Here is a 12,801-nt window from a genome sequence, read left to right as displayed (position 1 = left end):
AAGTGCCTTGGAACATTGTATGATAGTAGGTGCCAGGTACACCGGTTTGTGTCAAGAACTGCAACGCTGCTGGGTTTTTCACAATCAGCAGTTTCCTGTGTGTATCAAACATGATCCACCACCCAGAGGACATCCAGCCAACTTGACGCAACTGTGTAAAGCATTGACAGCAACATGGGCCAGCATATCCTGTAGAACGCTTTCGATACTTTGTAGAGTCCATGCCGACAAATTCAGGCAGTTCTGAGGACAAAGGGGGTCTGCAACTCAATATTAGGTATACTCAGTGTAAATTTATACTCCAAGTAGTACCCTGCTCAAACCCCAGACTAGTAATGGTACTGAGCTGTATGTAGTAGTTGGACCAATGACAGGACCATGGTCCATTAGTGTCCTCTAGAAACTGCCCCTTGAATGATGTGGAGAGGTCAAACCCAGAGGCAGCACACACACTCTATTGCTCAGCAGTAGCTGCCTTGTTCCCAGCTCCAGCCTATTTTCACTGGCTGCAGGGAATGTCAGCCATTACAAACATTCACACTTTGCACATGTTCATCTGGAGCAGAATCAGCACTGCTAATCAACAGTGCACTGCAAATGTTTTCCTGTTCACCCTTAAGAGTACGTCATAGTAACGGATCACTGCGATAAACCGAGACGCTCGCTGTCACAACCATTCCAGACAGTCTCGTTAACAGCAATAAAAGAAATGGTGACAGGGAATAATATTTTGCTGCAGGCAAACCTGTCAGCAAAGCCTGGCAGGGCATGTTTGAGCAGGCTACTGATAAATGACCTGATCCTTTCAACACCAAGCAATAGTTAAAACAAAGGACACCACAACTAAGCTCCTGAATCAAGACTGATATGCCTGTATGACGTTGATGGCAGAAATAACACTCAATCTTAGTGAAGGCAAATCCCTCTGTTATCCCAATGCATTGTGGCCTCACACACAGAGCTATGCTATGTGTTCACTCATGCACGCCAACTGATGTATGGCAATAATGCAATAACATTACTTATAATTCAAGGCTGATACAGAGGAGCGGTAAAAACAGTAAGGTATAGGGCACTAACCTGGCAGGCTGGCTGAGGCTGTCTCCAGACCAAGGATCAGGGAGTCCACATACATATCAGCCTTAGCTGCTGCTGAAAATGAAACACGAGAGATGGTCTGATAAAGAAATGAACGAGAACGACAGAAGGAATAAAAAAAGCTCCAGGTAATAAAGTATATGAGACTGATTTGAGTTCATAAACAACCAGAAGCATCTCTCATATCTGGAGAGGATACAGGAAGGGGAGAGACAGGCATGCAGACAGGCAGTCAGGCAGTCAGAATAGCCTGATACCATTGCTGTTGCCCTCTCCAAAGCTGCTGAAGGGGTCAGCCAGGGGCAAGAGGTCAGGGAGCAGCAGACAAGTCTCAGGGGACTTCAGTCCCTCAATCAGCTTCTCTGTGAGCCATCCAAACAGAGGGACAGGAAGAGGGAGGACCGGGAGGGAGAAAGGCATAGAAAGAGAGGAAAGGAAGGGAGAATTTGCATAAGCAAAGTAGGAGTAGAGGGAGAAAAGAGATGAAGGCTCATTTAGGTAACACTGAGAACATGGTAATTAATTATGCTATCAAGATGAGCATTAGTTGGTAAAGGGTAACGCTCACAAGGGGTAGTAACGGTTAGTTCTTGGATTTGTCATTATTCTACTGGCTGCGTCATGTTTTGCCATTAGGCAGCCCTGTCCCTCTTGCTTTCCTTTTCAGCAGAGGGGCATAAAAAAAAGATAAGGAAAAAATAAAATCAATCCTAGTGTGATATTAGAGATCACAGACCATGCTTGAGTAGAGGACAGGTTAATTTCAGCTGGGCCCACTGTATTAATACCATTCATGTCAAACTGGTAGTGGAGCGAAACAGCATGCCTTCAAAAGGGACTGTGTATGCTGATCGTCTTAAACCATCAACACATAAATCCATCCAATCAAACTGAGACAAAGACAAACAACTAGTGTCAGTATCTCATCTGTATTTGGTCATTAGTTGACAGATTCATTTCAATATGGCAGACAAGCATTGCCAAATAGTCTAAAAGAGCAAAATGTCAGCCTATACAAAAAACATACCAGGGGTTAGCTACCATAGCGCCATTCCACACACTAGGCCAACATCACTGACTGTCCTTACATGACTCTTCTCCACTTTCATCACTGAAAAAGTGTTGGATCACCCAGCACTACCGGACTGATGGCATCCTTGTTAAATCAGCTTTGCTGGGTGTGCCACAGACAAAGCAGGAGAACTGCCTTCAGGATATGTGCCTCTCCAGCAGGTTAGTACATCCAAACAGCCTGAGTGCAAACCAGGTGCATGCGTGTGAGTATCTTCTGGGTCAAAACCTCCTCTCCATACATACTTACAGGTGACTGGCTGCTATGGGGGGACAGAGGACCTTGGGCAGGGGCTCAGAATATGACACAGCACAGCTGCCCATTTGCCCCCTTCACTAAGGGATAAAGGTCGTAGGTCAATGCTAACAAACTGCTATGATACAACGGCTGTGCATTCCAGAGCCATATTTAGATGTATGGCTCTGGTGTACTCCTCGTTTGGCACCATATGACAGCAGCATGCACTAATCTGTGAGGAAACAGATTCTCTTTCCAATCCCCTTTAAGAATGACATATGAAAATGGAATAACTAGACTAGATAGTAGGACCATCCCTTCTGAAATATGCTGTGGCGTAACAGGTTTGGTGGGCCTTACATCTGGCCTGTGGTTATGTGAACTTCTGCAGACACTGTGCAGTGCTCTCCCAACAGAGACATTTGGGCTCCCGAGTTGCGCAGGGGTCTAAGGCACTGCATCTCAGTGCTAGAGGCGTCACTGCAGACACCCTGGTTTGAATCCAGGCTGTATCACAACCGGACGTGATTGGGAGTCCCAAAGGGTGGCACACAATTGGCCCAGCGTCGTCCGGGTTTGGCCGGTGTTGGCTGTCATTGTAAATAAGAATGTGTTCTTAATTGAATTGTCTAGTCAAATAAATAAAAGGTTACAACAGCAGTGATGCAGTTCCTGTTGTCGACTCTACCTGTGCTGTGCTGCAAGTAAATCCTTAGGGCACTGATGGATAGAGAACACTGTGTAGAAGAATGTGTGAGTGGGGAGAGGACAGAGAAGATTAACCACACCCTGCTTATGTAACAGCCACAGGCTGCCTTTTATCCCCTCAGTCCCCACTGACTGTTCGACTGTCTCTGGAGCCACTCTGTGGGCCTTTGCACAGACCAGACTGAGCTAAGACAGTGTATTGCTCCTGTGCCATTTGAAAAAGCAGTCAACTACCAACTGAAGGAAGAGCTCAGATGTGATGGTAAACTTTCCCACTTTTCTCAGTGACAAGGGCATTCTGAAGCAGGCACCTCCAGAGGTAGGCTACAGTACAGCAATCCAATTAACAAAGTAGAATGTGTCCTTCTGGTAAGCAGGCAACAGTGCAGTTAGAGGCACGGGTCCACAAGTGTGAGGCGATCCAGCTAAGGTCTCTATTCATAGGAGCTGAAAGGGAATCAATGAGTGCGTTGACTGCGCTAACAGAACAGGGACAATAGCACAACAGAGCAAAGCCATGTAATCTCAGTCATTATATAAACAATGGCTTTAAAAGGACATACAATACATGGCCAAAAGTATGTGGACATCCCTTGAAAATAGTGATTCGGCTATTTCAGTTGCTGACAGGTGTACAAAATCAAGCACACAACCATGCAATCTCCACAGACAAACATACTGCAAATGGCCTTTTTTTAATTTTACCTTTATTTAACTAGGCAAGTCAGTTAAGAACAAATTCTTATTTTCAATGACGGCCTAGGAACAGTGGGTTAACTGCCTTGTTCAGGGACAGAACATATTTTTGACCTTGTCAGCTCGGGGATTCGATCTTGCAACCTTTCGGTTACTAGTCCAACGCTCTAACCACTAGGCTACCTGCCGCCCCAACTGAAGAAGAGCTGTGACTTTCAATGATGTCACCTTTCCAACAAGTCAGTTCGTCAAATTTCTGCCAGAGCTGCCCGATCAACTGTACGTGTTGTTATTGTGAAGTGGAAACATCTAGGGGTAACAACAGCTCAGCCACAAAGTGGTAGGCCACACAAGCCCATAGAAAGGGACTGCAGAGTGCTGAAGCACGTAGCGCAAAAATCGGTTGCAACACTCAGTTCCAAAGTGCCTCCGGAAGCAACGTCAGCACAAGAACTGTTCGTCGGGAGCTTCATGAAATGGTTTTCCATGGCCGAGCAGCCGCACACAAGCCTAAGATCACCATGCGCAATGCCAAGCGTCAGCTGGAGTGGTGTAATGCTTGCCGCCATTGGACCCTGGAGCAGTGGAAATGCGTTCTGGAGTGATGAATCACGCTTCACCACCTGGCAATCTGACAGACAAATCTGGGTTTGGAGGATGCCAGGAGAACACTACCTGCCTGACTGCATAGTGCAAACTGTAAAGTTTGGTGGAGGAGGAATAATGGTCTGGGTCTGTTTTTCATGGTTTGGTCTAGGCCCCCTAGTTCCAGTGAAGGGAAATCTTAATGCTACAGTATACAATGACATTCTAGACGATTCTGTGCTTCCAACTTTGTGGTAACAGTTCGGTGAAGGCCCTTTCCTGTTTCAGCATGACAATGCCCCCATGCACAAAGTGAGGTCTATACATAAATGGTTTGTCGACTGGCCTGCATAGAGCCCTGACCTCAACTCCATCAAACACCTTTGGGATGAATTGGAAAACTAACTGCGTGCCAGGCATAATTGCCCAACATCAGTGCCTGACCTCACTTATGCTCGTGGCTGAATAGAAGCAAGTCCCCGCAAAAATGTTCCAACATCTAATGGAAAGCCTTTCCAGAAGAGTGGAGGATGTTATAGAAGCAAAGAGGGGGAACACATCCATATTAATGCCCATTATTTTGTAATGAGATGTTCGATGAGCAGATGTCCATACTTTAGGCCATGTAGTGTATACAATCCACCAACATGAGTGTCTCAGGAACATCTATGTGCAAGAATTTAAAAACACGATGGAGGATTGATGTTGGCAGGACAGACAACTGGAACCTGACACTTCATTCCACAACAATGTTGCATGCTGGGAAAGAGCATTACCTGGAGTGTCAGAGAGGGAGAGTGTGTTAAAGGGGTCCGGGCCACTCAACATCTCTGAGCCTGCATCCAAACTCAGGATGTCAGCAGATCTCTCAGCTTAACATCACACAGGGAGAAAGAGAGAAAGAATGAGAGCTATCAGGAGAATAGGGGGAGGAAGGATGTTGAGGTTTATTACAGTTATTGATCTAATTGAAGTCAATAAGATGTCATTGAGGACAACAGAGCTGAGGATAACACAATAAACACTACTGAATACTAGTTTCTGATTGGCTAGAAGGGCTTTCTAGAACGCGGGACAGTTGGATGTCTCTGGGACAGATATATACGGGACACCTAATCATGATGCAACATAAAGCACTGCACATGCATACCGTACTTGCTACAAAGTTACAGAAGCTAAACCAACAACTACACAAACCAATATTAATACATTGTAAATGAGGAAAAACGGAGGAAACATTTGTCTTAAAGATTTAGAGAAGAAGCCAACACCTAAAAACACATGAGGACACCACATGGGAAATATGTAGAGATGAGGGAGGGATAATAACGTAGGTATGACACAGGGAGAGGGAGGAGAGCAGTTGAAAACATGGACAGCCTTACCTGGGAAAGCCTTGCCTGTAGCACCAGCAGCAGAGACAGGCTGCAGACCTGGAATGAGGTTCTCTGTGGAGAGGCTGGCCCTCTCCCCTGTTGTAGCTGTCATAAAAACATACACAATTAGGTAATTGAACAGAAGTGACGCTTTTTTCTATCTACCACCTATCCATTGCACTTGCAGATGTGTATACACAGATTGGGCATTGTGGTCTTACTCTCGACCAGCTTGGTAAAATCCTTGTTGAGTAGCTCCTCAGCAGTGAGCTTGGAGAAGTTGTCGTCACCAAACGGGTTCCAGCTGCCAGACGGTGCAAAGAGAGCTGTCTGGGCAACGCCCTCACCTGGCTGGTTCACACTCTGCTGGGAGGAGCAGGGGGAGCCAGAGGGGGTAGTGCTGGCTGACCTATAACACACATACGGAAACACAAAGGTTACAGTGGAAATCATCCATCTCATTCATCTTATGTACAAACGAGTCTGTGCAAATATAGAGCATGTAAGCAAATAGGGGTGAATTAAAAGTCTGAGTTAATTGTAGATTGAATAGACTGTTTATTCCTGTGTTAAACTGGGCTATAAAAGGGGGTGTTTATATTGTCTGTTGTATATTCATTGGCCTGAATCTCTCTCTCTGTGTTAGTAGAATAATTGGACAGTTGAATGTTAGTTCATTGAGATTAGTTAATTCAGCTTACTTGGACTTGTTGAGGCTGGCCTCGGCTGCAGCCGCCTGCAGTAGCTGGGTGGACCTGCTGACTGGGACCCCAAACACAGCACTGTGGGTGACGTCGCTCAGTATGCGCCTGTGGCCACCCCGGGGGCCCATCTTTGGGGAGGAGGGGGGCGTCAGGGAGCCAACCTTGTGGAGCCCACGGCCAGATGCCAGAGGCTGGGGAGGAAAGACAGTCATGAAGATTAGGAAAAAATATCACACGGAATATGAAAAATCAGGGAGAGAAGGAAGGAAATTACAGGTTGATTAGCCATTCTCTAAGAGGATATTATTTTCATTGTATCCCAAAATACAGAATCATTGCAAAACCACATTGAAACACATTCTACTGGTTAGTGAAAAGACATGGTTGATTAGTGACAAAGCGCCAGTGTAGGGTCTTGAGGATGATCAGTTATTGATTATATTTTGTGTTGTTGAGAGATTGGATTTGGAAGATTCAGAAAAACAAATAAAACACAGGAATCAAGAGACAGAACTGAGTGGTGACAGGTTGCAGGGACAGAGATGTTTCATGACAACCTTAGACATTAACCATAGTGAAAGGAAAAGCAGCCAGACCGTTTCTAAATCTCATCTTTTTGGTTTGATATCTTTGAACACTATGCAAAGCATGAAATATGTCTTTGAAGTTAGAAAAAACTACTAAAAAGATTAAAAGATGACCGTCTTTACATTGTTTGTTTGCACCTTATTGCAGACCTGATGTTTACAGGACAAATCCAAGAGCAAGTATTTCATTTTTTTATTTTTATACATAGATCAATAAAACATGCCGTTATTTTAAAGGGAAATAATCAAATTCAAATGTAGAATGCATACAAAGTCAGTGTTAGGTGATTAGTTAGATTCGTAGGCCCCAGACAGAAGGAGAGGGCCTGTTAGCCCCCCTGTCCCAAAGAGCAGCAGGCTGCCTGAGGGGAGGGCGGTTACCGTGGGCTCAGAGTCACAGTCAGAGTCGGAATCAGGTGCAGCAGGTCCTGTGGCTGCAGGCTTAGGGGGAGCTGCTGTTTGGGGGGAGGGGGGCACAGGGCCGGCTGGTGGCTGCAGAGGAGCAACAGGACTAGCTTTGGGCTGCACAGCCACAGAGCTCTGGGGGGCCGGCATGGGAGGCTGCTGCCGTTTGTAGAGGGTCTGCACCAGCTGATGCTGCTAAGGGATAGGATAGTGGGAAAAACAACCAGTGCTCAGGAAAACCTCTCCCTACTGTCTCATTTGGCCAAGTTTGGGATGAGTTATTGCTCTGAGAAATGCAAACCAGTTCGCCACATGTAAATACCCTTCTGAGCCCTGTGTTTTTCATGAAACTTGTCATTTACATGTGGTGAACTGGTTTAACAGATCAGAGGGGAGTTTCTGCTAAGTCAAAAGTTATTCAGTTTGATTCAATTTAATTCAAAACCACAAGGTCATTCAGAGGTCCTGATAAAAGTGCACTCTGCATAGAAACAAAAGTTGGAAGACAATAAATGGATACAAAACAAACAATGGCGTCCTTACATACACAGCATGAGCATACAGTGGACCATGTTCATGACCAAGGAGTCTCCAACTAAAACTATTTAGAGAAAGTAAATGGAATATTGCAGTGAAATTACTTCATATTATTGCCAAATGGCAACAAGACTGTCAACACAATGTAATATATAGTGCCTTTAGCAGACTGATATGAGATCTGCCCACCTGGTTGACTTGCTGATGTGGAATGAAAAAGGCTGCTGCCTGCTGCTTCATGAAGAGACCCTGCTGATGCTGGGGCGTGGCCATGGGTTGCGAAGAGGTGGTCTGAGCCAGTGGGGACGTGGCCTGTGCAGCAGGTGCCTGCTGAACTGATTGGACAGCAGCAGCAGGCTGGGCAGTGGCTAAAACACCTGTAATACAGTGAAGATGGTTGTCTTGTAACAGCCCTGCAAAACTACAGCCCTTGGGCATCTGGCATTGCCATCAGCCATTGAGGGAATGCTTCTTTTGAAATCAATGAAAGCTGCTATACAGCCCATGTCACGCTCGCGTTGCGTCACATCCAATGGCAGCGTCCAAGCTCAAGAATCGCTGCGGTTCAATTCTCTGATGCACGTGTTCATTCCATCTTGTGAATTGAAATAAAGTTGATTGTGGTTGTATATGGCCTTGACTATACACCATTGCTAATTTTACTAAGATTTACATTTTAGTCATTTAGCAGAGGCTCTTATCCAGATTTATGAAGTCAAGAAGCTACTAGCTAGCAGAAACTCTAGCTAGCTAGAATGACTATGTTCACAGTGTAAACAAAAGCAACTTGTAAAATTAAAGGATCATTCAGTACAACCCCACTAGCAACAATTGAATGAGTACTTGCGAAAAAACTGGACCAAAGTTATTGTACTTATGCATAATAAATGAATATGGTACAGTAGGGGAAAATAGAATAAGATGCCCTTCCCCTCTGCTCCTCTCCGCTCTCAAAACATGGCCCTGTGTTGTAGGTAATACGTCACATTGAACCAACGCTGATGGCAAAGCAACGCGTAGTGGAGCTCAAGTGTAAGGGTGACTTCATAACTGACTGAAACAGACATGCTTGAAGCTCCTATCCGTCTCTATACGGTCACCAAGGGCTCATTAATTCAAGCCTTGTACTGCTGGACAAATTGAACCACTGGGATTACAAGGCCATGTTATGTCAGCCAAAGATGTGGAACATTTCAATACAGGATGCCCATCTTGGTGAGTGCTTTGTTACAGGATAAGATACTTTCACTGCTAGCAGGCCTCAGCTCACACATCATCAGATTCTTACGGTTCAAGCTTTCAGAAGCAGAGGTGGTATAGAGGGTAGTGTACTGTATGCGTACCTATGGGCTGGGGCCCTCCTGCAGCCACGTTGGGTCTCTTGCGTGGGGTGAGGGCCGGCTGGATGGGCAGGATGCCTATGGGCTGGGTCCCTCCAGCTTTGGGGCGTGAACGGGGTGCGATGGAGGTCTCCATTGTGGGGACGGGGTCTGTGAGCCTTGGAAGGGGAAAGGCAAGGCAGGTTATCATTGCTGGAGCTTGACATATTTAACTATAAAAAAAAAGGCCAGATACTCATGCTCTTCACTCACCTGGCTTTGGATTGACTTTTTTTGGCCACAGCTTCGCTGGCTCTGATTGGTTCAGGGAGTTTTGTAAGAATAGGGGAGTTCTGAGAAGGTGAAAAGAGTTCGAGTACTATGCTTAGATATACTACCCAACTAAAATCAATAAGCTTCACTCAGATTTCTAGTTTAAAAGTTTTCCTTCGGTCACAGAGCGGGAACAAGGACCCTTTATCATTATAAACGTCTTCATGACACATGATTGCAGCAATTCAATGATCAGTTACAGATTTCATGAATCGGCTTTGAGTGTCTACTTTGATGCCTCTCTGGGAATGTGGTCTGAAATGTGCTGTGTCAGATGATTTGAGTGCTGACATTGCACCATCAATGCAAAGCAAAGGGGCCTAGGGGATGGAGGGCAGCCAACTGGCAACAATCACAAAGCTCCCTGCTCCCCCATCTTCTGGCATTTTACACTACACTTATGTTGCTGTCCAAAACAATAAGACATGAATAAAACATCTTAAAATTTGAAAGCTTCTTACGTTGAAAAATAAATAACATCTAGTACAGTGCCTTACATACCATCTCTTACTTTCAATGATGTATGTACACCTGGCATTAGGAACAGGCAAGATAACAATTCAGATAAAGTTAAAAAGGTCCTCTACATTATGACCCTTTGAAATATATTTGGTTGTAACCTTTGTCTCCAGGGAGATTTTCTAGTACGGTTGTTATTACTGATGGTGAGGTGACTTACATGTACGTTCTGGATGGGGCATTCTATCCCAGCCAGCCTGAAGGCAAAGTAGGACACTTGGTAGATATCTGGTCTCTTCTCAGGGTCAGGCTCCAGCATGTATCCTAATGAATGGAAAAACATTTGTTGGTAATGATGATACGAATACATTTCACTCATTGAACTAAAATACTTGGGACTGTGTAAGAGAGAAATGGCACAGAGAAAAACAGAGACAGAAAACAAAGGCAGAGCCTTGACTCTCACACACAAACACATGGACCAGTGAGTATATGGTGATGGGGAGGATGGCTACTCACTGATGAGGCAGTGCATGTCCGGGGAATAGCGGGAGTTGTCTGGAATAGTGAAGCTGCCGTCACAGATGGCCACCTGGCTCTCCCCAAACGGCAGGGTGAAGTAGCACAGCTTATACAGCAGGCAGCCCATAGCCTGCAGAACCACAGCACAGTGAGCATCAGCACACCTTGTATTAACTTGGCATCAAGCCAACTGTGTAGTGTAGGGTGTTCACCCATAAAATGATTCATTCATTGGTTTATACAAATATGTCCATTCAATAGAGAATTGCATCAAAAACAAATTGTCCAAACCCCATGTCTCTTGTCATTTGGACACACCTACTCAATCAAGTTTTTTAAAACTATTTTCTACATTGTAAACTGAAAACTGTACTTTGACATTCATTTCGCAGTACCTTCTTGAATTGCCCCGTTTCTCCACACATTCTAGAGCAGTGAGTGAATGCCCTATATAGTGGAGAGAAACCAGTCAATCTCTCATGGTGATATAGCAGCATGCCAACTCACCCAGATGTCAGCCTTTGTAGTGATGACCGTGCCATTATAGAGGTTGATCATCTCTGGGGCTCGGTATGACAGAGTAGTGTACCTTACATGGGAAGGAAGGGAGCACACCAATTTAGGAAGGACTTCAATCACAGATAAATGTCCTCAACAGGGTTCACTTGGCACAGTTAAACCCACAACATCCCAACCTGTTGTACTTGTTGGTTCACTAGACTAAAACTATCAAACCACTTTCATGTGTTCAGTATTCCAGTTGAGGTGAAGCTCTTCAGAATCACTCACTTCTTGATTTCCTCCTCCACCAGTGGAACGCCCTCTGTCTGAGGGTTCTGGAAGCGGTTGGTGGCACTGCCAAAGTCACACAACACATAGTGTCCCCGGTCATGGAGCAGGATATTCTCCACCTGCAGAAGAGATAGACACACAGATGACTCCTGAGACGATCTTCGAATAGCGTTAAACATATTTATACACTTCATGGCTCACTTCTCATGCTGACACACATATGCAGCTAGGACATGTATTAAAGAAAAACAGATTAAAAGGCCATGATAATGCCAATGAGGCCATTAAAGTGTAAGTAAAGTGTAGACTGAGGGTGTGTGTGTGAAGCTAGGTGCTCGTGCCTTGAGATCTCGATGGATGATTGGCGTCTTGCACTGGTGGAGGCGGGCCACGGCCTCGCAGGTGTCACAGAAGATCTGCAGCACCTCTGCCTCAGTGAAGCCTGTCTGCAGACGCTGGTTCATCAGGTTCACCACCTGACCGCCTGCAACAAACCAGGAAGGACTTACAACGGATTTGGATAAAATGAGGTATGAGGTTTGCGCCCTAATGAAACCACTAAAGCGCTTGAGAAGGAAAGAGGGGCAGAATTACCACGACAGAAGTCCATGAGGATGAGGACCTCCCAGACATCTCCTGCTCCAACTGCAGTTATACTGGAGTCCAGGAAACCCACAATGTTCCTGTGGCCCACGAGGTCCCTCTGAACACACACACACACACAATTGGTTCATATTTTAGAGAATATAAAGAACCTCATACATCTCTGGTTGGCTTTCAAGTTCCAAACAGGCTGCCATAACAATGGTGATCTTTGTTTGTTTTTTGGACTGACAGAGAGTGTACTGTTCTGCTCTAGCTTACTGCCTATGTGGATCTGCCAAAAGGTTGGAAGTAATAATGATAGCCATTCTGTACCAATTATGCCCCCCAGGGTGTGGCTGCAGGGCTAGTTATCTTACAGCATGGCCTCCAGTTAGGCAATTGAGGCCCAAGGGGGCGGGGGAGTTTAGCTGCATGAATGCCAATTCAACATATTCAGCAGCAGGCTCCAACTGGGCTAAGAGTGAAACTCTTACTACCCACCCTCCTGCCCCTTCCCTCCATCTCCTCTCCATCTCCTCCCTGTATATGTTTCAGTTAGTCTTGTCAACCCACCGCTTCAATATTCAGCAAGTCACACACTCCCATATCACCTCTTCAAGAAAAAAAACAACCCTCTTCTTTGATTTGTGTAATGTTGCTCTATGGTTCTACATCCGCTTCACTATAGCAGAAGCACAGTGATCCAGTGGTTTCCAAACGAGTCAGTGACCTCACACAATCATTTGCCCCCTTTGTCTAAGAGCCTCACCATATAGCTATTAGCTA

The 12,801-nt window shown here is 45.3% G+C and overlaps 1 protein-coding gene across 26 annotated transcripts in view; it reads right to left on the bottom strand.

Moving 5' to 3' along the window:
* LOC115164529 (AP2-associated protein kinase 1) overlaps positions 1–12,801 on the bottom strand; it is a 43,016-nt gene that overhangs the window by 10,796 nt on the left and 19,419 nt on the right. For 9 of the 26 annotated variants that reach the window (XM_029717094.1, XM_029717100.1, XM_029717101.1 and 6 more), the window contains exons 3-18: positions 12,025–12,133; positions 11,772–11,914; positions 11,428–11,549; positions 11,146–11,227; positions 10,636–10,768; positions 10,337–10,440; positions 9,598–9,677; positions 9,349–9,503; positions 8,195–8,382; positions 7,445–7,663; positions 6,474–6,667; positions 5,994–6,181; positions 5,782–5,877; positions 5,173–5,268; positions 1,356–1,460; positions 1,081–1,152 (exon numbers count right to left, since the gene is read on the bottom strand). In XM_029717094.1, coding sequence (XP_029572954.1) covers positions 1,081–1,152; positions 1,356–1,460; positions 5,173–5,268; positions 5,782–5,877; positions 5,994–6,181; positions 6,474–6,667; positions 7,445–7,663; positions 8,195–8,382; positions 9,349–9,503; positions 9,598–9,677; positions 10,337–10,440; positions 10,636–10,768; positions 11,146–11,227; positions 11,428–11,549; positions 11,772–11,914; positions 12,025–12,133 — 2,086 coding nt within the window. The remainder of the gene's footprint in view (positions 1–1,080; positions 1,153–1,355; positions 1,461–5,172; positions 5,269–5,781; positions 5,878–5,993; positions 6,182–6,473; positions 6,668–7,444; positions 7,664–8,194; positions 8,383–9,348; positions 9,504–9,597; positions 9,678–10,336; positions 10,441–10,635; positions 10,769–11,145; positions 11,228–11,427; positions 11,550–11,771; positions 11,915–12,024; positions 12,134–12,801) is intronic. The other 17 variants (XM_029717098.1, XM_029717105.1, XM_029717110.1 and 14 more) reach the window with 9 other exon arrangements.

This window comes from Salmo trutta, chromosome 27, assembly GCF_901001165.1.
Source record: "Salmo trutta chromosome 27, fSalTru1.1, whole genome shotgun sequence".
NCBI classification, from domain to species: domain Eukaryota; kingdom Metazoa; phylum Chordata; class Actinopteri; order Salmoniformes; family Salmonidae; genus Salmo; species Salmo trutta.
The sequence above is the reverse complement of the archived record's forward strand: the minus strand, read 5'-3'. Positions and strand labels throughout refer to the sequence as shown.